Source organism: Anneissia japonica, unplaced genomic scaffold, assembly GCF_011630105.1.
Source record: "Anneissia japonica isolate Jap-2015-1 unplaced genomic scaffold, ASM1163010v1 scaffold287829_len2072220_cov186, whole genome shotgun sequence".
NCBI classification, from domain to species: Eukaryota; Metazoa; Echinodermata; class Crinoidea; order Comatulida; family Comatulidae; genus Anneissia; species Anneissia japonica.
In genome coordinates, this window is record NW_022716075.1 from 1,636,249 (window position 1) to 1,663,584 (window position 27,336).

General features: G+C 37.2%; 1 protein-coding gene and 1 non-coding gene across 2 annotated transcripts; both read left to right on the forward strand.

The window, feature by feature from the left end:
- Positions 1-27,185, forward strand: LOC117109565. The gene is made up of 41 exons (XM_033251933.1): positions 1-133; positions 812-874; positions 2,113-2,475; positions 2,709-2,876; positions 3,145-3,258; positions 4,299-4,412; positions 4,612-4,671; positions 5,251-5,613; positions 5,913-6,218; positions 6,754-6,972; positions 8,657-8,890; positions 9,096-9,344; positions 9,564-9,749; positions 9,988-10,105; positions 10,474-10,582; positions 11,636-11,906; positions 12,184-12,486; positions 12,815-13,008; positions 13,157-13,325; positions 13,535-13,699; positions 14,171-14,312; positions 14,407-14,603; positions 15,102-15,299; positions 15,413-15,528; positions 15,960-16,148; positions 17,257-17,325; positions 17,433-17,550; positions 17,940-18,095; positions 18,338-18,410; positions 18,850-18,970; positions 19,475-19,533; positions 20,250-20,376; positions 20,845-20,948; positions 21,174-21,276; positions 21,509-21,695; positions 21,966-22,038; positions 22,487-22,553; positions 22,722-22,801; positions 24,783-24,909; positions 25,977-26,018; positions 26,597-27,185. Exons 1-41 carry the CDS (start codon positions 130-132, stop codon positions 26,807-26,809), a joined length of 6,333 nt encoding a protein of 2,110 aa, XP_033107824.1. The 5' UTR covers positions 1-129; the 3' UTR covers positions 26,810-27,185.
- Positions 8,397-8,468, forward strand: Trnaa-agc. The gene has a single exon. It is a non-coding gene; the product is annotated as a tRNA-Ala (tRNA).
- Positions 27,186-27,336: the final 151 nt, after the last annotated feature.

The following is a 27,336-nucleotide window of genomic DNA, read 5'->3' on the forward strand; positions in this document are numbered from 1 at the left end:
CCGACAACCGCTGCACCGACAACCGCTGCACCGACAACCGCTGCACCGACAACCGATGCACCGACAACCGATGCACCGACAACCGATGCACCGACAACCGATGTACCGACAACCGCTCCGCCGACAACCATGGGTAAGTTATTTAATTACATTATGTTGCATATTCTATATTGGATATGATCAATATTAATAAATACTGTTATGGCCGAGGTAGGGGCGCCGCAATGTACGGTCATAGTATCGGCGCTGGTTCGAACGGCACGCCGGCCTATAGTTATGCTGGTGGAGCAAGTTTTCTCGGATAATGGCTATAAGCCGTAGGCCCAGTGTAGGCCTACACAATTTGGCTCATGTGTACTTTAAAGAACCCAGTAGAAGGGGATAAGGAAATAACTGTACAAGCTAGTTCACACATTGAGCGCTTTCAGACTCCGGTATAAAGCTCATATAAATCCCATTGCTGTCGTCGCAGTAAACATCCCTATCGTCTTTATTCTCTTCATCACTACCACCAATTGATTGTCAATGTCATTATAATTGAAGCAAACACCATCGTCATTTCTGACGTCATCATTATTATCATCATCGATATTATTATAAACATAATTATCATTATCATGAATCATTATCACTATAATAATAATCATAATTATATTTATCATTGTCATTTACATGATAATCGCCATCATCATCATCTTCATAATCAGAATTATCGTCACCTCATCACAATCGATTCTGTCATTCGCCAATATTCACAAACGTCCTTGTAAGTACAAAGTTATTATCAATATATTGATAAATTAATTTACAGCTTCTACGACAGCGCAGCCGACCACAGAAGACCCGACGACTCTATCGATCACAACTGAGCCAGGTACGCAATAAAAAATAATTAGCTTTATCGGGTTTTTTTTTTCCAGATCAATATAACGCAATAATTACTTTAACTCGCACAAACTTTGTGGAATAATTTCATATTGCTAAAGTATGTATTGATCGACTAACTGTTTATATATTTCCAAGTTATTATGGATCGACAATTCTATTGGTATATTGTTATAAATATTGTGAGCTTGTTGACATATTGTTGTCATCACAACGTCATCACTATCATCATCACTGTTTATGAAGTTGAACACATCGAAACTTTTACGAATATTATTATTATTATTATTATTATTACCATTAGTCGGTATAAATGATCATTACTATTGACATCATTTTCACTCTCACTTTTATCATCATTACTTCCACTCTCAAATTCAAATCATTAAAATCAAATTTAATAAAATTATGATCACTTCAATTTTAACTCTATGCATGTTTTTAAAGGATCTTGTGTAGTCACAAGAATTGTTAAAAAAAAAAAAAAAACCAGTAGGCCTACGTACCTAAAATATAAAAACTGTATCATAGGCATAACATTACCAACAGTTAGGCCTAATTCACACGTATGCATTTTATAATCCTTTTATAATTACAATAAATTTTGTTTAAATGCAAATCAATTAATTCATTTATACTTTATTGTACATGGTGTAACAACAATGCCAAGAATTACCTAACGTGGCAACGGGGCGGGTGGCAACGGGTCCATGGTGGCAGCGTGCCGGTTGACAAAAGGCCGGATGGCAACGGGCCTAGTGTAGCAAAAGACGTGGCAATGGGCCTATGTTGGCTAAGGCCTGGTGGCAACAGGCCTAGCATGGCAAACAGGCAGGTGGCAAAGGGCTGGGTAGCAAAATGACTGGTGGAAACGGGTCCAGTGGCAAAGAGCTGGGTGGCAATGGGCCTAGACATATCATGATAAATTCATTCCTCAATGACGTAATTGTTTTAAGCTTGTTTTAATATCCGCCCCTCGTAGAACCATTGGTGTCTGGCTTTTTGGGACAACCAGCCAATAACCAAACCACCCGTTTCGACACACGTACCATGCTACATGAACATTTGCTTTGCTACACATTTAGCAAACGAGCTTACATGTACATTTTTCGGATAATATATCCTCCAATGTTAGAGAATATTAACTTTTGACATGTAAAACAACTTAAACGCTACTATGATCATTATTTTGTGGCATTCGCATACATTTTTATATATTTTTTTCAGAGGAAATAATTTACACAAAAATATACTGTCCGTTGAATGCTATGAACATGAGTGATATGAACGCTAGTAACTCCTCCAGTAACAGCACTTCCCCTGTCAGAATAAGTTGCACGTTAGAACCCTTCAGCCAGGTCGCTTTGCCACTACAAGACGGCCTCGGTGTAACCGATGATGGTATTGTAGATGATGCAGTAAAGATGGAAGGAGTCGTTGGTGATTCTGGAAGCTATTTGAGTTTGCCGTTCAATGGAGAGTGCGCTCTTGAACCTTACATGTGCGAGTCTGGCCTGACTGTCGGTCTGTTTTTGAAACTATCCGATGAAGATTTGGAACAGAATGGACCAAAATACATAATCAGCTCAGGTAAGCTCGAGCGTCTGTCTAAGAAGTTTCATGTGTTGATAGGCAGAAAGAGCATCTAATAGTCCTACTAATATGGCTCAAATCTAGCGATACTGAAACATATGTAAAAATACATCTACATTACTAAACTTCTGACAAAAAAGGAAATATAATGTACTACCGCATTTCAAAGCACCTTTTTTCATAGTGGCGTGGTGTGAATATTGACTGTTGTTATTTAATTATTTTTCTAGGTTACGGGAATGCTACTGGATTCGATATATATCGTAATTCAACGAGTGTTGTAATGCAGGTGAGAGACGGGAACTACTTGTGGACAGCAACAGTCAACAGTGCGCTTGACAATAGCGGATGGATACATGTTGCGTTTGTATGGAGCGAAGAAGAAGGCATCACGGTTAGTGGGGACGGAAATTACAAAATATATCACATGTTATCCAATATATATATATATATATATATATATATATATATCTGTCTTAGACTGATCCACAAGGATTTGACGGATTTATAACGACGATACATCTGGTTTTATCATCTATTAGCTCCTGTCTCTTATACACATCTAGATGTGTATAAGAGACAGGTCTAACAATGTGCTTAATTCAGTGTTACAGAAAGTCATGCAAAATTCAAGAATGGTGTTTCCATAATTTTGTTTTATTTCAGACGGTGACGATTGTCGTGGGGTCTTATGTCGAAACGGGAGATGCAAGGACAATGGAATACAGAGCTTCGTGTGTTTGTGTGATACCGGGTACATTGGAACTTACTGTGAAGAAAGTAAGTGATTCAAATATAGGTGCAATGTTGTCCTACCTGATGTGGAGATGTACTGAATATTCAGTACGTGTGAAAACAGTTGCGGAAAAAATCGCAAGTTGTTCTCCGGTGGGACTCCAACCCACGATCTCCAGATCACCAGCCTGGCATCATACCTTTAGACCACTGAGCTTGCGCCTGGTGACCAGGGTTTGAATTCGAGTCCAAGTAAGCAGCGGGTACTGCAATGTTGATAGTAATTGTAAACGCCGTGGTGGAATAGATAATAACTGGATTTGCGTCAGTTATTCCATCACAATAACAATTACTGATCAAAATATATTATTCACGTCAACCAAAACAATGAAATTGCTCTGATATCCTTCTGTGTATGTAGATACAATCGTCTTTTCATAGACCAGGAAGTTTCGGTTTTGAAACATGGACATTTGTATTAGTCTTAAGGGGCACACGACGTCCACATTGCAGCGCCATCGCTTGGTTCAAGCAATCTCCAATTTTGCAAAAGAGCAAACTTTTTGTCCACGCGTAAAGAGCAATGTGTTAATGGCCCATCTGAAAGACGAGGTAATAGACCTTTCCAGAGTGTCAATCAAACTTAACAACTGACTAATCAGAACAGCGCTAGGAATGCGCGCGCGTCTTACAAACACACGTGTTGTCCCACAAACGCACGTGTTCGTGTGTTCGCGTATGTTTTAACACTGCTGTCTTTGTGGGACCTAAGCAACAATATCCAAGGGGCGGAGCTTAGCGGAAAGGTCAATTAGACCTAAGTGTTTAACAACTTTAACCTAATATTTTACTTTTTCATTTAAAAACAAAAAAAAATTTAAAAAATTTAAAAAACACATTATTAAGCCTATTCATCATCAAGTGATCTGCCAATTGGCAAGTTGATTTCATAGCAACCACTCCCGCCACCTCTCCCGATCTAAAGCCGTTGTCTTAAGCCTAATATAGTACACAAATACAATTCATAAATTCTAAATGATTTCATATTTACACAATCATGCATACATAATTATTGAAATTTGCAGATGAAGACGATTGTGCAGTAAACCCTTGTATAAATGACGGTACGTGCAGAGATGGTGTTGGCGAATACATATGCGCGTGTGTATTCGGTTTCAGTGGAGATACTTGTGAAATAGGTCAGTATTTAATGATTGCAAATTCTGTCAGTAAATGACAGGTCTTATAACAGTATAGTTTTAATATCATCGGAAAGATAAAAATAAATTCCAATGAATTCGATAGTAATTAATATAGATATATAAAACATTGTATGAAATTGTAATCGCTTAATTGCTAAGCCTATACAACAACATTCTGTATCATTTGTTTCTTTAGACTTGACTCCGACTTTCAACTACAGTAACACTGCTGTTGTTATGCCAGAAGATCTATTGAGTAAGTTCAAGTTATGAATTTTCACGAGAAATCATATTAAAGAAAATTAATTACGTTTATATTTTACTATAAAACCGTAAACTATATTTCGATATATCGCAATAAATACATAAGTTTACCCTACGAATCATCAAACACTTGTCTAGACCACGTGGTCCTTAAAGTTTTAAACGATAATGAGGAGTGTCTGTTGGCATAAGCCTATCGTAACCGCCAAAATTCTGTCGCTTGAACGTCTACGGTATAGGATCATTTGCTGCCATTGGTGTCATGTTTAGCATTGTCAGTGTTAGCATATCGGTTCCAAGCTTTTAGTGACACTAATACTGATAATGAAGCTGAGATGACATTGATTGATGATGTGATGACGATGACGGTGATGAAAGATGCCGATGACGAAAGTGTATAACCATATTGAAGGTGACGGTGACGGTAACGATGATAATGATAATTAGAAAGTGTAGGAGAATTATATTAGTATCAATACTATTGTTATTATTATAAGTCTAATATTGTAAGCCAATTATTATTGTTGTTATTGTTTATATCATTATCCATTTGATTCCTAAACATCGACAGATTTGAATGATGACGTTTTGCAGAATCCAGCTTACGAAGTTGCTCATAGGTTCGAAACTATGTCAAGTACTTCGGGGAACGACATTACGGTCTTCGTCGACGCCATTGGCAGAGGTGGCGAAGGTACATACACGCGAATGACAGCAGAAACTTCCTGGATGAACGCGCTAACCGGAGGCGACGGAGAGTGCCTCAGCCGACCTGATCTATGCACTAACGGGTTTGCAGTATCGTTCTGGATCATGGTAGAAACCTCCGTAGACTTAGCATCACCGGCGATCATCTTCAACGCCGGAGCGAACAAAGGGATGGGAGCGTTCACAATACTGGAACTGACCGAAAATGCTGGGTTAATATTAACAGGTAGGCCTAGAAAATACAACCTTTATAAAATTAATGATCATTTTAAAATGGAAGTCCCAAGCTTTTTTAAAATACAATTGCTGAGACCACATTCTTTTTCTTCTCCAAGTTTTCCGTCAAGTGCTTGCCTGTATAGGTATTACCGAATTCATGTCTAAAATCTATTCAATGTATGTATAGGCCTATTATTGAAAGTTTATTGTGTGAGATGTGGAATTTGATTTAAATGAGGCATAAACTGTCATAACTACCACCGTTACCTTAATTTTAACTACTGTTAATAATTTTCTTAATTTCAGTTGGATACAGCGCTGGTACGACGATAGGCTCAACCGATAACCATGCCGTAGAACTCGGGCATTGGGTTAACATAGGCCTGACATGGTCTGAGGACGCAGGGTTAGCATTGTACATCAACGCACACAAGATTAGACTGTCTGTTAGACGGGCTGGTAGACCTGGTAACAGTAACTCGGGCAGGATGACGTTTGGAACGCTTTTCCAGCCCAATTTATACACTGCATATCCTGTGGCTATTAGTGATTTTGTGGTGTGGGACCGTTATCTTTATCCTTTTGAGCGGCACCGCTTCCTCGGTGTCACAGGTGAGCCTCCTAAATGCTTTAGGCACTAATTGGTATTCTCTAAATCGAAATTATTAAGGTTTTTAAAGATGTATTGTCCCCTGAAAACGACAACAATGACATTTTTATTCTGTGTTCAAGTTGATAATATTTATGTCACTTAAAAATGAGCAAGTTTATTTCAAAAATTAATTTGTATGATATTTTGGGGTAATTTTCATGGGACAATACATATTTCGATGTTGCGCACCCACTTTCATCTCTAGTGACAATGTGATCAATGCTTGTAAAACTCCATGGTACTCCAACCATTGATTATTGTGCGCAACTGCAATGACGTAATTTAAGTGTTCGATATTGAAAATAAAAGAGCGCGTATTAGAGTACTCCTAATACAAATATTATGGCTTATTAAGAAGGTAGGTCAGCTATATTTAATAGTATGAATCTACATATCTAATCTGCTATCATCGTGCAAAACATCTTTATTATGACGTAACGATAAGCACAATATTCTAATGTCATTTACCATCCATTATGAATATTTTATCGATAGCTACTGAGTGTTCATATCTAAGAGACGCCGTTTATTATTGGACAACTGATGCTTACATAATACGGGATTTGTCTTCTTTATCACTTTATCCGTCCAACTTGGTAAATACATCTCAACTAGTCCTACCTGGAGGCCAGAATGTGCAACTATCAGCAGGACGTGATCTTAAGGGTGAGGCGTCACATGTAAATGGGACCGAAAACCTTTGGTTTCTTTTAGGTAAGTCATCTCTTGTTTCTGTTAGAAAACCTATGGATAGTGTAGAATGATGATTTGAAAATAACTCGTAACAACAGGAGATGCAAGTCGGAGGGTGGTTAGAAATTTGTCAGATAGGCCCTATTTTGTCTCAAATGTGTGACAATGGTGACATAATTGAAACGTTGTTTTAACATTGTTTTTTCAAATTTCATGTTTCAGTGCTCATCAACTACCATATTTATTCGAATAAACGCCCCCGGGGCGTTAATTGTTGAGAAAGGTTTTTGAGGTGGCGTTTATTCGAGGGAGGCGTTTATTCATTTATTTATTGGATGTCAAATAATTTCACTGCATAATTACCGGCAAAACGTGTTACTGCGCGATCATACAAGAGGGGTGGCTCCAGCGGGAGATGTGTGGGGGGGTGCAGGGCCAGAGCCCCTGTCGGGGAGAGCTGCCCCCACCTCCCAAAGCACAATTCGTCGGGGAGAAAAAAAATTATATATATTTTCTACGTATTAGTAGACTCTAATATCGATTAAATAAGCCTTTGAAACCCATAAATTCTTAAAATTTTCGGAGGCTTCGCCCCCTGGACCCACTTTCGAAACCTTTTAACCGAATCTCGACCACGCCCACTTTGCTTTCGTCGGGCAAATCTGACCCCTTGTCGGGGGCATCGGGGACTTCGGCCTCTCGTCGGGCAAATTCTGGCGCCACCCCTGTCATACAAATTTACTTATCCCAACCAGGTTAGGAAAAATGTAATTCGACTGCACAAGGGTTTTTTAGGTGTCGTTTATTTGAGGGAGGCGTTTATTTATTTATTTATTGGTGTAAAGTGGAAACGATCTCAAATAAACGCCCAATAATTTCACTGCAAGTGTGGAACTACATGTACAACGCATAATTACCGGCAAAACGTGTTATTGTACTGCATGATCATACAAATTTACTGATCCCAACCAGGTTATAAAAATGTAACACTGCAGTAGAACATTAATAGAATGTGTAGAGAATGATGTTGTTTCCATGGAAATGTTTACAGTCTTTTAGGAGGCGAGGGCGTTTATTCGAGGAAAAAATAAACGCCCCGGGTCTTTATACAAAGGAGGACGTATATTCTGCATGAGACTCTAGAGGGGGAAATTATTTGAGGGAGCGTTTCATCAAAGCCATGTGTTTATTCGAATAAATACGGTAATTAAGTCGGTTAGTAGTACCGTAATTGTTATTGTCGTGATGGAATAGACAATAACTGGATTTGCGTCAGGAGAAACATGTACCGGTATAGGTGTAATTTTGCCCTACCTGACGTGGAAATGTACTGAATACACAGTACGTTTGAAAACAATTGCGAAAAAAATCGCAAGTTGTTCTCGGGTGGGACTCGAACCAACGATCTCCAGATCACTAGAATTCAACCCTGGCCATCAGGCGCAAGCTCGGTGGTCTAGAGGTATGATGCCAGGCTAGCGATCTGGAGATCGTGGGTTCGAGTACCACCCGAGAAAAACTTGCGATTTTTTTCGCAATTGTTTTCAAACATACTGTGTATTCAGTACATTTCCACGTCTGGTAGGGCAAAATTACACCTATATAAGTCGGTTAGCTTTGCAATTTTGTTTGAGTTTGTTGCGTCATTGCATCGTGTTATTACTATACAGGTTTTTACCGCGTGAGCCATTATTTTTTTCATCAGGTGATTTACCTGGTACATGCATAAGCGACCCATTCTTATGTCCGGATGGAGTAACCTTAGCGATCTGGGCGAAGATTTACCCAGTCCATGACAACCAAGCCCACTTCATCGTCAGTACTGGTGAACAGGCCACTAGAGGCATGTCATTGTACATGCGCGCTGGTGTTCTTGGGGCCTCTTTGATCGATGGCGATAGGAAATGGATAACAGAGATTGCTTTCACACCAAATCCAGGTATTATTATATCTTACATAGTGCTTCCAAGGTTTCGTTAAAATGCATATTCACATATAATCTCCGTAATATAAAAACTGCGATTAAATTTCTTTACTGACATTATTTACGATATCGTTTTTATTGGATAATAGCTATTAAATATCTATGATCAATGATAAATAATCGATCGTAAATAAATGTTCCTCTTAAATATGATTTTCAGACGATTGGCTTCATCTTGCAATATCTTGGAAGAAAGACTCGGGAATGGTTTTGTACAAAAATGGTGCTATTGTCTCATACGACGCAAAAGGACTCCGGAAGATACGTGAAGCTGATCTGGATACAAAAATCATTCTCGGGCGTAGAAATGATTTTCTGGACGCGTACTCTGCCATGGAATTCGAAGAATTGATATTCTGGGAGAAATATGTCGAAACATGGGAAGCAAGAGAAGTATTTGGCTTACCAGGTGATTTTCCAATTTTTGTGTGTGTCATATTTGTTTAGGATTACGAAAACAATATAGGCTAGATGTGTATAAGAGACAGACGCAAAAGGACTCCGGAAGATACGTGAAGCTGATCTGGATACAAAAATCATTCTCGGGCGTAGAAATGATTTTCTGGACGCGTACTCTGCCATGGAATTCGAAGAATTGATATTCTGGGAGAAATATGTCGAAACATGGGAAGGGCACAATACGACGACGCAGTGTATCGATGGACTGCAAAACAATTGATCACAAGCACCCTTGATATTCTAATCGAAAACTCTCTAGGCCAAGACGAATACATCGGACCAACGCCTAGCGTTAGGATGCTGCAGGATCCAACGGCCGTTGATCTAACTCAAGAAAATGCAGCTTTAAATTTAGGTAGGCCATTATATTGCACATTAATACATTTGATTAGATGTTTTTTTTCTGATGATGTACGCACTTATTTTACAAAAATAAAAATGTTTATTGACTTTTAAGGCCTAATTGGATGGTAGTGTGAATTTCCACTGGTGTGCTTATGAAGTAGGATATCTGTATGTTATTAATTACAAAAATGAGTTTAAAAAAAGGAATCTAGATTTATCGGACATTTTAATTCGTTCCGAACATGCAGGTTCGTTCTCATCTGGATGTTTCGTAGCACCACTGAATTGTGTCGAGGGTCTTAGCATCTCATTCTGGCTAAAGTTGTTGCATGGCTCCGTTGATGATCCGGTTGGCTATTTATTGAGGTAAGTTTAAGTTTGTTACTAGAGCCGAGACCTGAGGGCGCAAACTTATATCATAACTCATATCATAACCACTTAACATAATTGACTGAACGAATAAGAAAATAGTTGCATTAGAAAATATAGGACAACAAAAAAATCGTAGGCTTATCTAAAAGATATTCTTTATTGGTCCTCTTTCTAATTAGACATCGAAATTTCGGGCTGGTCCCTGGGCACCGACGGTAGCCGCAGTGCAGCGCCACCCGACAAAACTACAATATACAGACGGACACAAACATTGTCTGTAACTAGCCTAACTCCCAATATGAGGGTTATTCTAGAAAATTGAAAACAATTAGATATAGTTTTAAACGTGTTTCTATCTTTAGTGCTGGAAGAGGCGACGACAGTGGGATAGCAATTTACAAAGAGGGACACGATTTGGTATTTCTCGTTGAAGATGGAAGTGATTTATGGACGACTAAAACGAGTATTCAGGTAAACACACATTTAAGTCATTATTTAACAAAAAACTGAATTCAAATAAAGGCTATAGTTATAGTGTACTATAAAACCAACCTTGGTCTCTTTTGATATAACGCTTGTCCACACTGTAGAAGTTAATACAGGGGGTCCCGAGTCTCCCGGAAGTCGCACGTTCATTTTGAACCTTTGATGACTTGTTTTTATTAATACTATTACTTATAATTTAACGTTTATCAAAACTCTTTGTATATTTGATTTTATTATCGTGAGAAATGTTTTAAATGTTACTTTGCCTTTGTCTTTGGAAATCGGGAGGGCCTCCCGCAAGGATTTTCCGGAAAGCACAGCAAAATAACATTAAATAAGGGATTTCTTCGAGCTTGGAACCCCTGTTAATGAGTGTTTTACCATATATGGGCGTGATGTCATATTACAACCATGAACAGAAAATCTCATGAGATTTTAACATAAGACTGGAGAGTGGACTGAGCTTCTAATTAATACACACTGTTGCAGGGGCGGATTTTTGGAAAGTCAAAAAAAAAATAAAAAAGGTAAAGAAAGAAAAAGAAAAAAATTGATCTCAAAAAAGGCCGCAGGGGTTATTTTTTGGGCGTCTAGAACACAGAAATTTTGCGAGGGCATGCCCCGGCCCCCTAGGGTATTGTTATCTCGATCGGCCACACTTTAGGGCCCCCTTTCGTCCCCCATTTGGACATCTCTAGATCCTCCCCTGTGCTGTGCCTTTTTTACATCATCAGCATCATCATCATCATCAACTTCGTCGGCGTGTCGTCATCGTCATCATCATTTTCTCAGTTTTCAACTTTGTTTTCTCTTTTTCTTTTTACATATCTTTACATTCCAATATAGGCATATCTCTACTGCTCTCCTATCCTTCCATTTTCATTTTATTGCCTTTTATTGCCTTTTTCAAATTTACAAATGCATAAGTTCTTTCGTCCCTATTTAGGTTAATCCTACATATAAAGCTTGCAAATATTAGTCAGTCGTCTGTGTTCCTAGACTGACATCAACACATTTTTTTTAAATTACAATGCATAGGTTGTTCCTGACGATGAATGGTCAAATGTTGCATTCACATGGTCAGCCAATAACGGATTAACTGTTTATATAGATGGAAATCCACAGGCCCCAGCTAACGTCACCAGTGTTCATAAACCACTAGAAAGTGCCGCCAACGACCATCTGACAGTTGGACGTCCAAATGACGCTAAATCAGCAGATTATGGAAACTTCGTTATACACAATCTAGTTATCTGGGACAAGTACATGTACCCACGCAAGGCTAGTAGTGTGCTCACGACATTAACTGGTACGACAAATCACTCTTTGAAATATTATTGCTGTATGCCTACAATCGGCCATTTAATCAGTTAGGCCTCATGTACACATTTTTCACCAAAACGTTCAAATCGTGTTTTAAGACATCATACTTATTTTTTCTTACCAAATTCTACGACTATGAGACTTATTTTTTAGATGACAATCGAGATTTGTTACCTAATAATGTTGAATATATATATATATATACGTGTAAAATGCGTGCTGTTTATAAAAATTATTTTGTTCTTCACATTTTAAAATCGTAGATTCTCAGGTGGACTGCATACACAACGATAAGATCTGTTGGCCATTTGAGTCTCTTCTGAGCTTACGGTATCCATATAGTTTGAGTTCTACCGGTGCCTCGTATGTATTTGATAGAGACTACGGCGGACGTGCAGTGTACACCAATGGTAGGACTGGTTGGATCTCGCTCGGCAACTTCAGAAACGCATGTCCAAAGAAGCTTTCCAGCTGTGAGAATGGTTTCACGCTGAGCATGTGGCTACGTTTAGAGGATAATCCTCGAAATACCGGGGTCCTTGTGAGTCTTGGTGCTGAAATGCAAAGTAAGATTTATTACAAGGAGTTCAGCTGGGCATTGGTGGCCCCCATACTCACAGTTAACAATGTACCTTATTTCCATTCTGTCAAATTATAAATTGTGTAATCTAGAAAGGCAACCTCATTCTACTCGAAGTGAAAATATTATTCAATAACTGGAATTCATCACTGTCCTTGGATGAACAGATTTCCCTCTTTAAATACATCTTAAATGTTGATTTAACAATTTTTCCTGACTTTTTTGGTTTCTTGTGGTATTTGTGTGTTTTGTAGATGAAACCTTATTTCTTTTTTATTGCTGATTAGTCACCATTGTATTCATATACTTTTTAGATGAACAAGGAATTGCGCTGGTGAAGGATGAACTCGGTCTTGAAGCAACTGTAGCAGATGGAAGTCTCCTGTGGAGGAGTAGAATATACAATGGTAACTTTACTTACGGCTCGTGGATGTTTTTTGCAATGACGTGGTCAGCTGAAGCCGGAGTTTCGTTATTCATTGACGGAGCTGACCTCACACATGGCATTGTAAGTAAATATCCCTACTGCTCAAATATTGACTGTATTGCTAAACCGTATGTTATTATGATGCCTTAATTTCAATTAACATCGAACACAATTATTGTGATACTAATACCAATCGACCTACAGAAACAATATTATTTTTTCTTATTAGGATAATCGAACGGAATCTATTCGCTCTGGTCTGTCTTATAATGAATTATTCCTAGGACGAGGTGGCATGAATGATAACAAAATTAAAGCCTATTTCGATGACGTAGAACTCGAGTTCCCGAAGGCAACTGAAAAGTTACCAGATGAAGATGAATTAACTGGCATTGAAGGTAAGCAGAATTATGATACTGTTTCGGACTGAGACAGGACCACTAACTCTGTGAGAAAGCAAATTAATCAAAGGTGAGAAATGAGGGCTAGACAAACATCATGACAGACGAAAATGAGAACTAACCGACAAAAAAGACTGCAGAAATCATGTAAATTTTATTTGCACCTTTATAGTAAGACATTTCCAACTATTCGTCATTTTTTTTAGCTGTTGTTGCGTATGCTTCAGCTGATGAATATTTTGACCTTGCAACCAATGAAGACGTGATCTTAACCGATAGCGTAATCATTTCTGACCGTAATAACGATGCAAATAGTGCAGTAAATACTGGTGTAACAAATACATCAGTTGATCTGGGCTATATTGATGTTGGTAAGTTGTTTGTGTTTTATGATTATCCTAGACCATGTAACATAGTTTTTAAATCTTAGTTCCTGTATAAGATGTACTGAAGTCCTATAATACACATGCTTTTGTTGCATTCACTTTTCCGAAGGCCTACTGTAATAATAATAATAATAATAATAATAATAATAATAATAATAATAATAATAATAATAATGTAGTTTTTTTAGCGCACAAATCCATTTAATGTAATATGCTCAGGGCGTTTGAGATGTGGACTAATGAAATGTAACAAATCTATTAGAATTACCACATTTTCAAAAAACAATAATAATTAATTATTTATATTTTTCAAAGTGTAAGCATGGCAATATGCAACAAGATCTGACGATGATCTTATCTAGGCCCAACTGTGGAGCTTAGAAATTTTTTTTATCGGAATGTATGTCACGGCTGTCACTGTTCCTTGATCATAGAAAGATTTTTTCTCTCTCCTAGGTCGCTTTCGCAGGTCATGCGTGAGTGATCCATCGAAGTGCACACCCTCTGGAGTTACAATTTCAGTCTGGGTGAAGATGAACTCAATTGAACACTTTCAAGATAATAACACTAATCCCAGTGGATTAGGGTATTTCCTCAGGTAAGTCCCTATTTTTAAAATTAGCACTCTCGTGTGCCAGGCCATCATTCAAAAAGTACGTTCTTACTTCTTACTGTTTTGTTTCTTCTTATAGCTCCGGTGCTCAAGCTCAATATGGACGCGGGTTTGCTCTCACTTTTGATGGTCAAAATATTACGGCCACTATGCAGCACGCTGATTACATGATTACGTTTAATACATTGTTTGAGCCACCTACTGACTGGTTCAATTTAGCTCTTTCGTGGAGCGTGAACCAGGGCTTACGCATTTACATCAATGGAGTTATTTCTGGTAAGTTGGTTTTTAAGAGTGATTTGAATACGTTTCGTAGCTCAGATTACTCGTCCTCTATAAATTTATAGCCCGTGTTTAATAAACCGAACCCGATAAAGCTAACGCTTCGATGGTTCGAACATTTTATTTCTGCATCAAAAACCATGACTGAACTACATATAAAAAAAAACCGAAGTTTTAGATAATCTTGTGTCACACACACACATCATAACATAATTGTGTCTCCTGATAAGTCCAATGTGTGGACGAAAGCTAGAGAATAAACTCTATATTGTTAGTCTCAAAAGTGCTGCTGTCAATTACTTTAGGCCTACATTGTTCCGAAAAATAAGTAACAAGTAAGAAAAGCTACAGCCAATAATGTGCCAGCGGGTTCTAGATTGACCAGGAACAGTCTGTGCCATCTTTCACAATCAAAAAACGACGTCCTAGCACATTACTTTAAATCTTACTTAAATATTCGATAATTTGATGTATATTTCTCAACAATAATAGGTTCCTCAACGGAACGGATTACAACACCAGTAAAACAAGACTATGTCACGAATTTACATCTTGGCAAGAGGAACGACGAGGACGCTGACTATTTGGGCGCGTCGTTTGATGATTTTGCCATTTGGTTTACAACTTTCGAGCCAGACGACCCAGCACTCGCAGACGCTCTGCAGGGAGAAGAAGAAGAAATTGGAGTCGGTAAGAACTCAACTATAATAATTACATTTTTTTTAATTAAGTTCATAAAATGCTAACATTAAATTTGGCATCCGATATAATGTTATACTTACAGTACTTTTTCCTTCATACAGTCGTAACCGTCAACCATCCAGAATTGGATGCTTTGGCGCCGTTTTCTGGAAAGCCAGATTGTAAAATTTTACACGATGCTGACTGCGCACGCAGCATTCATGAGCTAAATGATGTTGTAAGTTAATTGTTTAAGAACTTTCTATTCATTTTATCTAATGCTTAATTAATATAATCACCAGCCTTCTGTTCAACCACAGATGACGAGTAGACTGGCATATTCGACTCTTTATGTAGGCACCTTTATTAGCCTATTAGAAACGTAGTCAAGAAGCCATGAAAAGAAATATGTATATATTAGCTATTTTACGAAGTGTTTTAAAATTTATTAATATGTATATTTCTAATTCAATCGAATATAACTATTTTCAGATCAGTTTATTCTTTATTGTAATTTACAATGTATTTTTACATTGCATAGAAAATTGTGACTTTTTTAGAATTGATTTAATTTTTTAATGATAGAGATGTATTTATCCTTGAAAAGGAATATGACATATACCTTCACAGCAAACATTTATCATCTAAGGTATGTTTTTGGACTTTCAGTTGTCAGATGAATCGATTATCAATGGAACTGTTCTAATTAGCGCTCGGAAACGTCTTCGGTACCTCGTTAACCCAAACAATGATGTACCCGAGAACGACCTAGAGTACGCCGTCGAAGTATTCAAGGCAATTACAACTGCGCCAGTAACTGAGAGGCTGAACAAAACAGAAGCGGAATCTGACCTGTTGGTAAGTAATGGGCTAAAGGAGGTTGGGCTATATATTATATTTACTTTTAATTGATGGCTGGATTTGTATACTTCGATATTTTTTTATAAAGAAGTCAATTGAAGTGGCAATACCAATCTTGCTATTATTAGACCGGCTTTACAAGATACAAGATAACATTTATTATCTTCAATAAAATACGAAGAAATTACAAAGCGTGCAAGGAAAAATTGACATGCATCGTTGTCACGATGATGGCCTTTTATAAAGTAATGCATCTTTCTGTTAAGCCCCGCGCCTTGGATAGACCTATGTTTGCGCGCTAAGATCCAACACAGCAACAATGGTTGAAAATGGCAATACATTTGAAGACAAAAAACAAACAAAACCATCATCTTGATCAAACCTAGAAGTTAAAAAACTTATCTCAATGTGACCAATTAAGACGTAAAAAACAGAACAAACAATAAGTAGGGAAAAAAACACACAAAAAAACGAGTGTTTGCGTGGTGGGGCAACCTATTCATAGCCTTGTTCTGATTGGTGAAGTTGAAGTTTGATTGACACTACGCAAAACAGTGGCAGATCCAGGAATTTGAAATAGACCGGGGCCCAGCGAAGGACTTTGATAGATGGAGGGTCTATATTACCTCAGCCCACCATGGTTCGGGCTGAGGTAAGAAAGGTTACGATTATGGCACCTCTAGATGGCCGGAAATGGCACTCTCAAATTTAAGATTTTAAATAATTTTCTTTTTACAATTTTGAAAAATGTAGTGGGAGGGGCGGGGGGCGTTGGCACGCATTGAATCCGCCACTCGAAAGGGGCACTGATTGTGGTAAAACAAGAGTCTTCCAGTGACGGTGTTACGAAAATTCTGGTGTGAAAATTCCTCTGGGTGGTGTATTGTTGCAATTTGCTACAATCTTTGCTCTCTGCAATTGTCACACTCTCGTGACTATCACACGGCTGTTAAATCATGCTATTTTCTATAGGCATTTTAGGATAAATATCTTAATTGGTTATCATTACCTTAAATTGTTTTTTTTTTTTTTTGTTATTATTCAATCATTCAACAAGTAATACAAGTAAAAGACTGTATTAATTTTTACTATTCATCTTTTTTAGGACTTGGTGCAAATTACAAGCAACATGATGCAACCGAACCGCTCCAACAATTGGAAAAGTGTTCACGAGGTGAGAACGCTTTTATTTCCACAACCATGGCCTCCTGATTTGTTTTTTTTTAACCATTTTAATCCCGTGTGTTTCTTATCACTTCTTCAATTCTGTATCATGTTCAGGTCTCTCTTGGTACACCTCAACTTGTGGACTCTCTTGACGAGTACGCAATTCAAATATCTCGTAGATTACGGGAGAGGGCCGGTCATGAGAAAATCGTCATCAGCGCAGAAAATATAGGTAATTATTATGTCTAAAGTTGTTTAAACTTATACGACTGTTTCTTTTACGACTGTAACTAACTACTCTCCTACTCGTCTAAGGTGGATGACTGACTGACTAAATGACTTGCTGACAGACTGACTTACTGACTTGCAGATCGACAAACTGACTGACCGTCCTATCCACCGATTAACAGACCCACCGACAGATCGATCAACCGGTTGGCTGGCTGGTTGATTGGTTGGCTGGCTGGCTACCTAACTGCCTGTCTATTTGACTGGCTAACTGGCTATGCTACTTAGCAGATTCATTGACTGACAGACCGACAAACCTGTTTATTGACTGAAATGATTTATTGATTTCATTGATTATTATATAATTTATTATATAATTATTTTTCTATTTAGTCATGCAAATTGATTCGTTTGACATGACTGAAATGTACGAACAATATACATTGCCGGATTATAATCAATCGAATTGGGACAGTGCGAAAACGGAATGGAATCAACCACAGGACCAATTTATTCTACCAAAAAACTTCTTCAAGTTTACGAAGCCAGGTAGGTTAGAACATATCAGAATTTAATGTGTCTTTATCCATTATTTAATTATTTTTAATAATATTTGTCTAAATGTTAAAATAAACAGTTCAAGAATAACAGGTATTTTGTTGCTTGTAACGACATTATTACATTTGAAAGTCATTAGGCTTGTTATGGTATATGTGATTATTATTTAATTATTATTATTATTAGGCATATTATAGTATGTTATTTTAATTTGAAATGTATACAATTTTTAGGCATAACGTCCTCCCTGGTAGTGACATTGTACAATACACTTCCTGACATGATTCCCGAAGAAGGAAATAAGGAGTAAGTAATACATTTATCAGACCTATTAATAATTGTTTATGTTTTGCTATTAATAAATTAAAAAAATCATCTATTTATTAATATATTAATATTATTCTTATTCTTCTTCTTCTTCTTCTTATTATTATTATTATTATTATTATTATTATTATTATTATTATTATTATTATTATTATTATTATTATTGTTGTTGTTGTTGTTGTTGTTTCGCAAACCTAACAATACAAACACATAATACAATTACATTTTACAACATCAAAGTTTAAGATATTATCTTAAACTTTGATGTTGTAAAATGTAATTGTATTAAGCAGTTTTAAGGATGATTGTATTTCAGTGGTAATTAAATATATTATAATATATTGTTACAAAGTATTATTATCAATGATAGTAATATTATTATTGTTACGTTTTTTGTGTGTTTTTTTTTTTTTGGCAGTGTGGAGGGATTAGAAGGAGGAACAGTAAAAGTAAATAGTCGTATTGCCTCGCTTACAGCAGACCCCCCTCTACGGATGGATCTCTACAACCCCATGAAGATCATCTTGTCACATATACAGGTTGGTGTACAAGATACAATACGATACGATACGATACAATGCAATTGGATGAATATACACATACATACCTTCTAAACCGTTTACTGTATTGTTAAATACAAATTTTACTATTATTCCGATGTCGAGAAATAATACGAATCGATATTTGCCCTATCAGTACCGTACGTTTCCAAAATGCTTGCGAAAAAAGTCTCGCAAGTAATTTGGGTGAAAATCGAATCCATGACCGCCAGATAACTAGCCTGGTGTCGCCCGAGCTTGCGCTTGGTGGCTAGTGATCAATCTGATCCACAAATAGCAGCGGGTACTGCAATCAAGGCAATTCACTGCCTTGATGTTTGCAGTACCCGCTGCAATGCTATTCTGATGGCTTTTTATCACGATCATGATAAGCAATTTTTTTATATTTAAATGTATTTATTATCTTTATTTCACTAAACTGTAGCTGTTATGAAAACTGTATTTCAATTCAATGTGAATGCTAATAAATTATTATTATTTCAGCGTTTTGAGAAATCTTCAACAGAAGAAACTGCATGCGCATTTTGGAATCACAGTGCACCGTAAGTATGAGGTCACTTTGCCATTATACGAATTCCATGGTTATAATTTCATTGGTTATTACGGCTTACGTGTCAATAATACTACTAACTAGTTGCGTAAGGCACATTTTATTACCGTACTATCATTAATGAAATAATATTTGATAAGTATTACAACAACACGAAGTTACTATACAATCCTACAGGTATGGTAGGCCTAATATTTGCAATACGTTATAATTTTAAATACAACCTGTGTATACAATGTAGGTGTATACTTTATATTATATTTTTTAGTGGAAGCGGATTGGCGCAGTGCAAATGGTTTGGTTTCCCAACCTCAAGGTTGGGGTTCCAATCCTTCGCTGTGCATTTCACTTGTGTCCTTGATCAAGGCACCTAAAGTACCCAGTACAATTGCTGGGAGTACCCTGTGATGGACCAGCGTCCTACCTTCAAACTACTTGGAACTGGGGATTAGCTCGGCAAGTGTTTACTTGCTTCTTCTTTACGTTGTTATAACGGCATTTTGGTTAAAGCATAGAGGGGGCTGCACCTCCGGGTTAAAACTGATGGTAGCCAATGTGTAATTCATTTTTTTTGTGTCCTGTTACCTTCTTTTTGTGTCCTGTTATCTTCTTTCACTCTTTGCTGGTCCAGTGTAGCACGTGACCAATGTGCTGCATCGCCCCTTTATGATTCCCTGTATGGTACATTGAATTTATATGTTACTATAGGAATACGACAAATGGTGCATGGGACACGCGTGGCTGCGAACTGTTCGAGACCAACGAGACCATGACAATATGTCATTGTTATCACATGACAAGCTTTGCAATCATCATTAAGCCAATTATCGAAGAGGTGAGAATACTCAATACTCAATTAATAGGGAGGACGCTTAATTTATGGTTAATGACGATGATATGAGACTGTTTACAGTGTTTGTTTTTCTTTGACGACATTACGAAATAGACAGTGTGTCGGCCAGGGCAGCTGAACAATACATAGTTTACTAGAACGCTTACAAGTCAGATGCCCCAAATAAAACAATTACTACAAGAAATAATTTTTTTCTAACCTTGGAAAAAAATCATTATTAAATTTTGATCATCCAATGTTTGCGCTAGCGATGTATGATGAGGCCAGAATATACTAAGACAATGTATTGTTTAAAATTATGATGACGACGACAATGATGACGATGAGGACGACGATGATTATGTTGATGATGGTGATGATAATGATGGTGGTGGTGATGTTGATAATGATGATGACGATTGTAGTAGTGGCGATAATGACTTAATGGTGGCGATGGCGTTACTTTAATAGGAGAAGGACTCGAACGAGGGAAGCCTGAATTGGATGACTAGGATACTGTCAATCTTTTCAATTGCCTTTCTTGGTGTGTTCCTCTTCTATCTTGCGGTTGTTAGGTAAGTTACAAAAGGAAGTATTTCCAATATATGTATATAACTACCAAAATACTTTACTTATATACTGTCTCTTATACACATCTAGATGTGTATAAGAGACAGCAATGTAGGTGTATACTTTATATTATATTTTTTAGTGGAAGCGGATTGGCGCAGTGCAAATGGTTTGGTTTCCCAACCTCAAGGTTGGGGTGTCTTACTAGGTGTTTTTTTTTTCTCTTTCAGGAGGCTGCGAGTTACCCTTCACAAGATTCATATTAACCTTTGTGTGGCTGTTATTTTCGCATGTTTTTCGCTGGCTTTGTCTGGGTTCATCAAAGAAGCGTGGGTAAGCCAGTGGCTAGGTATTATGGTTGTTGTGATCGAGGTGTTCTTGATTATGATTATGATGATGATGATGATGATGATGATAATGATTGACGAAGATAATGATGAATTTATGAATGAAGATAATAATGAATTTATATAATGAAGATAATGATGATGATGATGATGATGATGATGATGATAAAAATAATCAGCTTTAAATATTAATAAAATTGTTTGTTTCTGGTTCCAAGGGTGATTGTATGATATCCGGAGCCCTCATTCACTATTTCAACACTGTCATCATCTGCGTTATGTTCATTGAGGCTTTCCATCTATACTCCGATCTCTCCGATAGCCTAGAAATCCACGATGACGATGATGATGAGGACGAGCCGCCGTTCCGTGATCGAGTTAAGTACTATGTGCTCTTTGTCTGGGGTGAGTAAAGTACTGTTAAGTAATAATAGGACATTTAACTAGTCCTAATTAGGACATTGGCTGTATAATACTGATAGATTATGTTTTAAATCTTCTCAATTAGTGCCTACTTGAGTTTTGAATACGTAAAAAGTTGCATCGCAGGTCAGCTCCAGTTTGTAATAAAGTATTAGTAGCAATTATTGGATAGATTTTAACCTAATGTTTACATTTTGATTTCATCATCTGATAAGCCCAGTTTTTTTTTTTTTTTTTTTTTTTTTTTTACAGGAGCGCCATTCTTAAATGTCGGTACTACAATCGGTTTCTCGTCAGCAGCTTACATCGAACAAGAAGCTGGCTTGTAAGTAGGCTAGGCATACATAATTATTTTGGGTGGTGTTCTTTAAGTATACTAAATTACAGACGACACTCTATAAATTGCGTGAACACGTACGTAGGGCCCACTGTTGTGCGGGCGTAGAGAATGCTTTGAGAACGAAACCAAACGGGATGAACACATTGTTAATCCGCTCTGCCATCGACAGTCGGCAGACGGCGTCGCGTCGTCAAGCTATCCACAGATAGCGGAAATGGATACGTCGGACGGTGGTCGCGACCGCCGTACGATGCAGTGTGTACATTAAAAACGCGATGTTTATATTGCAGTAAAAGTACCACTCGTAGTTTGTAATGACGTATAGGCCTATACGTCTAATGTCCAACGTGCACGCAGTTTCACGAGTCGTAATGATGCTGAACACATGACACGTAATATCTTGTTTTAAAATTGTAATATAATTATATTTTAGTTGTTGGCTTGACGAGACGGACTTCTTATGGTGCTCTTTTGCTGGGCCGTTAGTTGCATTTGGACTGGTAAGTCAAATTTTATTTACTGTTTCTCATAGAACAAAATCGCTTCTCCAAGTTGAGAAGTTCGTAATAATACATGAAAACATCAAACCCAGTAAAGAGTGGAGAGCATGTGTATGATATCTCGTTTACCGAAGGAAATGTTATGATGCCTTTTCTTTCATATTGCAGAGTACATTGTACATGTTATATAGCATGTTAAGAGACATTGATGATCAAGTTTATAAAGAGGATAGAACAACAATATTTAGGTGAGTGGATCAGGAAACATCTTGCTGTTACAATCATTGTCAATCGGGGCTTAAAGTTAGGCAACTTGATGTAAGTCATGTCACAGATCTGTAATAAATTATTTCTCTTCCACGGCTATTGGTTATGTTTAGCTAGCTATAGGCATATATGTAGATCCCGGGGGGATGGGGATATATCCCCCCAATATTTGACAAGGGGATTGGTCCATTGTATCATCCCCCCAAATATTTTGACTATGTATGGGATAAAATGGAGCTTTACACACTTCAAAAGGCTATCACAGAACTAATTTGCAATGTCTTATGCGCTTACAAGGATGAAAATTAGCATAATGTAGTAATGTTGATAACAAAATTATTTTATCTGGTACAAATCTAAGCTCTTCTTTCCTTAGATGTTAGATGTGCTTGCAAAACAAGCCACATTTTCACACTGAAGTGTGTGTAGGACATCAGTAATTTTATGTCAATTCCAAGAATTTTCAATCATCCCCCCAATGAAAAATACTTTTCTACGCCACTGGCTATAGGCCTAGGCCTACTCTATATGTCACCTAATTTGTTGATCTTTCAGTTAGAATAAGTAGGACATTGATTTAGGGCCATCTGTAAGACCTGGTACACGGTCAGGTGTCTATGACTTCGGTTGTGGCTTCGAAATAGGGTCGTGACTGGGCATTAAGTTAGGACACTTTAGGATCGTTGAGAGACATCAATAATCAAGTTAGGATTGGTGAATATGGTTGCGTTATGTATAGGTTCGGTCAGGACGTGGTTAGAATTGGTTGTATGACTGGTTTACTGCTATGAGTAATAACCATGGGTCAGGGACGCGACCGATATTTAAGGTAAGCTGAGTTTCCATACAATCGCTACACAGTGGCTACGGCGTTTTCAATGCAATCCGTGTACTGCGGCTGCGTAGCTTGTCCCTGACGCAATCGGGAAACCTCCTTGATTCAACTGACCAATCATCGTCGCCAAAGAAATCGGCAAGCCCGTAGCCAGGGGGGTTCGTTGGGTTCGAACGAACCCCCCCTTTCCATGAAGTGCCCTTTTAACAAAGGCTGGCTAGCCTACACTTTAGGCCTAGCCTAGAGCCTATCATCATTAAAAGTCCTACTTTAATACCCGATTGTTAGGCCTACCTAGTAACATAAAAAATGTTATGCTATATAAATAAAAAATAAAGAATAAACCATACTGGATTCTTTGGAGTTTGTATCATGCTACTGTTGTTAAATTACCAATAATGTAGTACTAAAGTAGTAGTTTTTTTTTTTTTTTATCTTTTCCCAACTCAAAAAAATTACCTCTTGAATATATACACTTTTTTTAATGTATGGCCTCTCAAATCAATTAAATAACACCTGTAAATGCTTAGAATGCTGGACCCCCACCGAGGTTTTGGCCATGGACCCCCGGGGGCCCTTGGTGGTCCCCTGGTCCCAGCCAATGGTGCTCGCAAGTGCCCTTTCAGTATCAAAAAGAACCCCTCTACCAAAATCCTGGCTACGGGCTTGATCGGCGATAGCGTGCTAAATGAGTTTTAAGGTCGCAACTGGGATTTGGTGTTAAGACATCTAGTAGGATTGACAATGGTATTATGACTGGGTGAGTGGTATGAGAGGGTTGGGTAGTGATACTGTGTTTTCAAGTTATTACATCTGAATCAGAGCTATGAGAGTGTGTGGGTTAGGGTTGTGATTGTGGTTTTAGGTTAGTACAATTGGCTAGTGCTATAAGTAAGGACCATTGCCTAGAGGGACTGAGTCAACTTGGTAAAGGTTGGTGTAGCGTGTGTAGTACTATGAGCAGGACCATTAATGGGTTAGAATGTGTGTTATTGCTATAGTGGTTTAGGACCAGGGCTAGGGCTATTCATTTCTAATTTGTTAAATTAATTACTGGGCAAAATAAAATGCCTTATTTTCTTTTCTTAAACTGAAACCTCATGTAGGCCTAATATTTTATTTCATAGATCAAGTTATGTTGGGACGTGGATATTGCAGATATATTTTCTGATTGCGTGGGGTATTGGCTTAGTGGGGATCTATGGTCTTGGCGTCTGGGCCATATATTTGTTCGTGTTTACTATATCTCTTTTTGTAAGTAGACTTACTATCTTTCACTTTACAATCTTGCAGCATCTAGTTACAAACGGAGGAAGGCACTGCGTAACCGATTAGATGTTCAGGATACTTACATTTCAATTCAATGTAATACTTATTTGCTGCAAAAGCCATCATTGGGCTATTATCAGCTATACAAGAAACAATAACATTTACACTTACATGTACATTTGCAATAGCAAAACAAAAAACAATCTTTAATGAATGATAATAAAAATTTTGAAAATAGGCTCCAAGCGGGAGTGTGTGCCTATTGCCTTATATTTTATTATGTTTACTAAATTATCTGCACGGGGACTCGGTTTGAGAAGCTCGTGATCGTTTACTTCTGCACACAACGTTTTGTTTCAGACGTTCAGGTAAAACCAAAGAGTTGAACTCTCGGTCTCGGAGTTATGTCGTTGAAATTATTGTATCTCGAGTACTACCATGCTCTAGAGGGCGTCCTTCAAATGGCAGTAAAAGGCGTTCGTATCGAACGCGTGCTGGAGTCTATATTACGCATGTTCGAGTTTCGAAAGCAATTTTGTTGGTGTTCCGAACTCTATTCTTTATCTAATAGGGCACCCCTTACCTCGTGGTAGTAATACCAAACAAAGTAAATAGCAAAAAAATGAGCTGTTCGCGTATTTGCATTAAAATTAATGGAACGTCCGCCCTCCAGCTAGCGGGGTAAAATTTGATTATTTGACTAAGTGGAGAAACTACAGGAAACAATCGAACCTTTATTATTGATATATAGCGCCGCCTCGCGGACTGGGTAAAAATTGCTCTCCGTGTACCCACAATGCATTTCGAACGGATGTTCCACTATAATTGGGAAGCTGCTCTATCTTCTGCTATTTATTATCTTTGGTAATACCCATCATGCACCTCCACCGGATTTACTCGCTCTTACAGGGTTAACTGTCAGACGATAACATAGTCTCTTTTCCCCCAAGGGAGCAATAGTAAAAAACACAAAAAAACAACAGCAACAAAAAACAAGAGACTGATATTTTGAATTTACAATAAAAAATCAATGTTCAATTGTACTTTTTCAGGGTGTAGTCGTCTTCATCGTGCATGCAGTATTAAATACAGAGGTACGTTTAATAATGGTTTTTTTTTATTATTACAAATGTTTTCTTATTTTGTAGATGAGGCTTACAAAATATTAATATTTTGCAAATATCGTAATAAAAAAAAGTATATCAAGCCTACTAATGTCATTAAACAACTGTTGAATTGATACATATTATTGTTCCCCTCCAATTCGAGGATAGGCCTACTTGTTTCAAAGTACCAAATACAAAGTACCGTAACAATCTTCAACCGTTTAACACAAAACCAACCATTGCAGGCCGATCCTCGAAACTAACCCACATTTTCCGGTCTCGTTTTGAAGTATCGAACTGTACTATTAGGGGTTTTTTTTAAATTATTATTGTTGTTTTCCTTGTTTTGTTGTTGTTGATGAAGTTGATATTGATGTTGCCGTTGTTTATTGTTTTTGTTGTTCTTGTGTGTTTATGTTATGGTTATAGCTTATAATAATAACAATAATAATAATGATATTTATTATTATTAATATTATTATTATTATATTAGTATTGTTATTATTTCTATTATTATTACTATTGCATGTGTTGTTATTATTATCAATCTTATTTCATTTCTGTAGGTGCGATTATTATTATGCTGGAGGGATCCAGACAAAGAGCTGACAGCAATTGAGGAAATTAATTTGGTGAGTAGGATTAATAGCTTAGGCCTATGCATAACTTTTCCAATAATGAGAAAAAAATATTCTTTCTCTAAAGTATTTATTATACTGTCTTATCGTTATCATTTTCTCTTATATCTTTGGGAAGTATATATTTCATTTGTTGTGTAATATTATTTTCTGGTAATATTTGTAATTCGTATTTATTGTATTTTTGTTTTATTGTGTAGGTCTATTAGTGAATCCAATATATAAATATGTAAATGAGTTGAGTCCTCTCGGGTTAGAAGCAAGTTACCGTACTGTAAGTCGAGCTAGTTCACGCCTCAAGCGCTTTGAAACCGTTTCGATATAATGCGCTATATAAATAGAACTACATTATTTTACTTAGTCTTTCCAAACACTCCGATCAACTAAATATAAAATACAATTGGCTGCCATTTGATGTACTGGGTTTCCATGAACCTAATTGATAAGAACACACCGGTTGATATAACAGGTATTGTCGGTTATATTTAATTGAGAGGGAGAAAGCGGGGTTTTGTTTTGTTTTGTTTTTTTTTTTGGTTTATACTTTATATAACCAGGGAACAGTGAAATTAATTTCACTGTTAACTGATATAGTAGGTATAATGTATCGTCCTCCATCTTTAAAAGGATGAGTTGCTGCACAAATGTAATCGATAACAAAAGAAATG

Bases quoted from the DNA above. Each gene is read 5' to 3' on its own strand.
- LOC117109565 (XM_033251933.1), top strand. The intron at 3,259-4,298 runs GTAAGTGATTCA...TGAAATTTGCAG, and splicing joins TGGAACTTACTGTGAAGAAA to ATGAAGACGATTGTGCAGTA. The intron at 13,009-13,156 runs GTAAGTAAATAT...TTTTCTTATTAG, and splicing joins CTGACCTCACACATGGCATT to GATAATCGAACGGAATCTAT.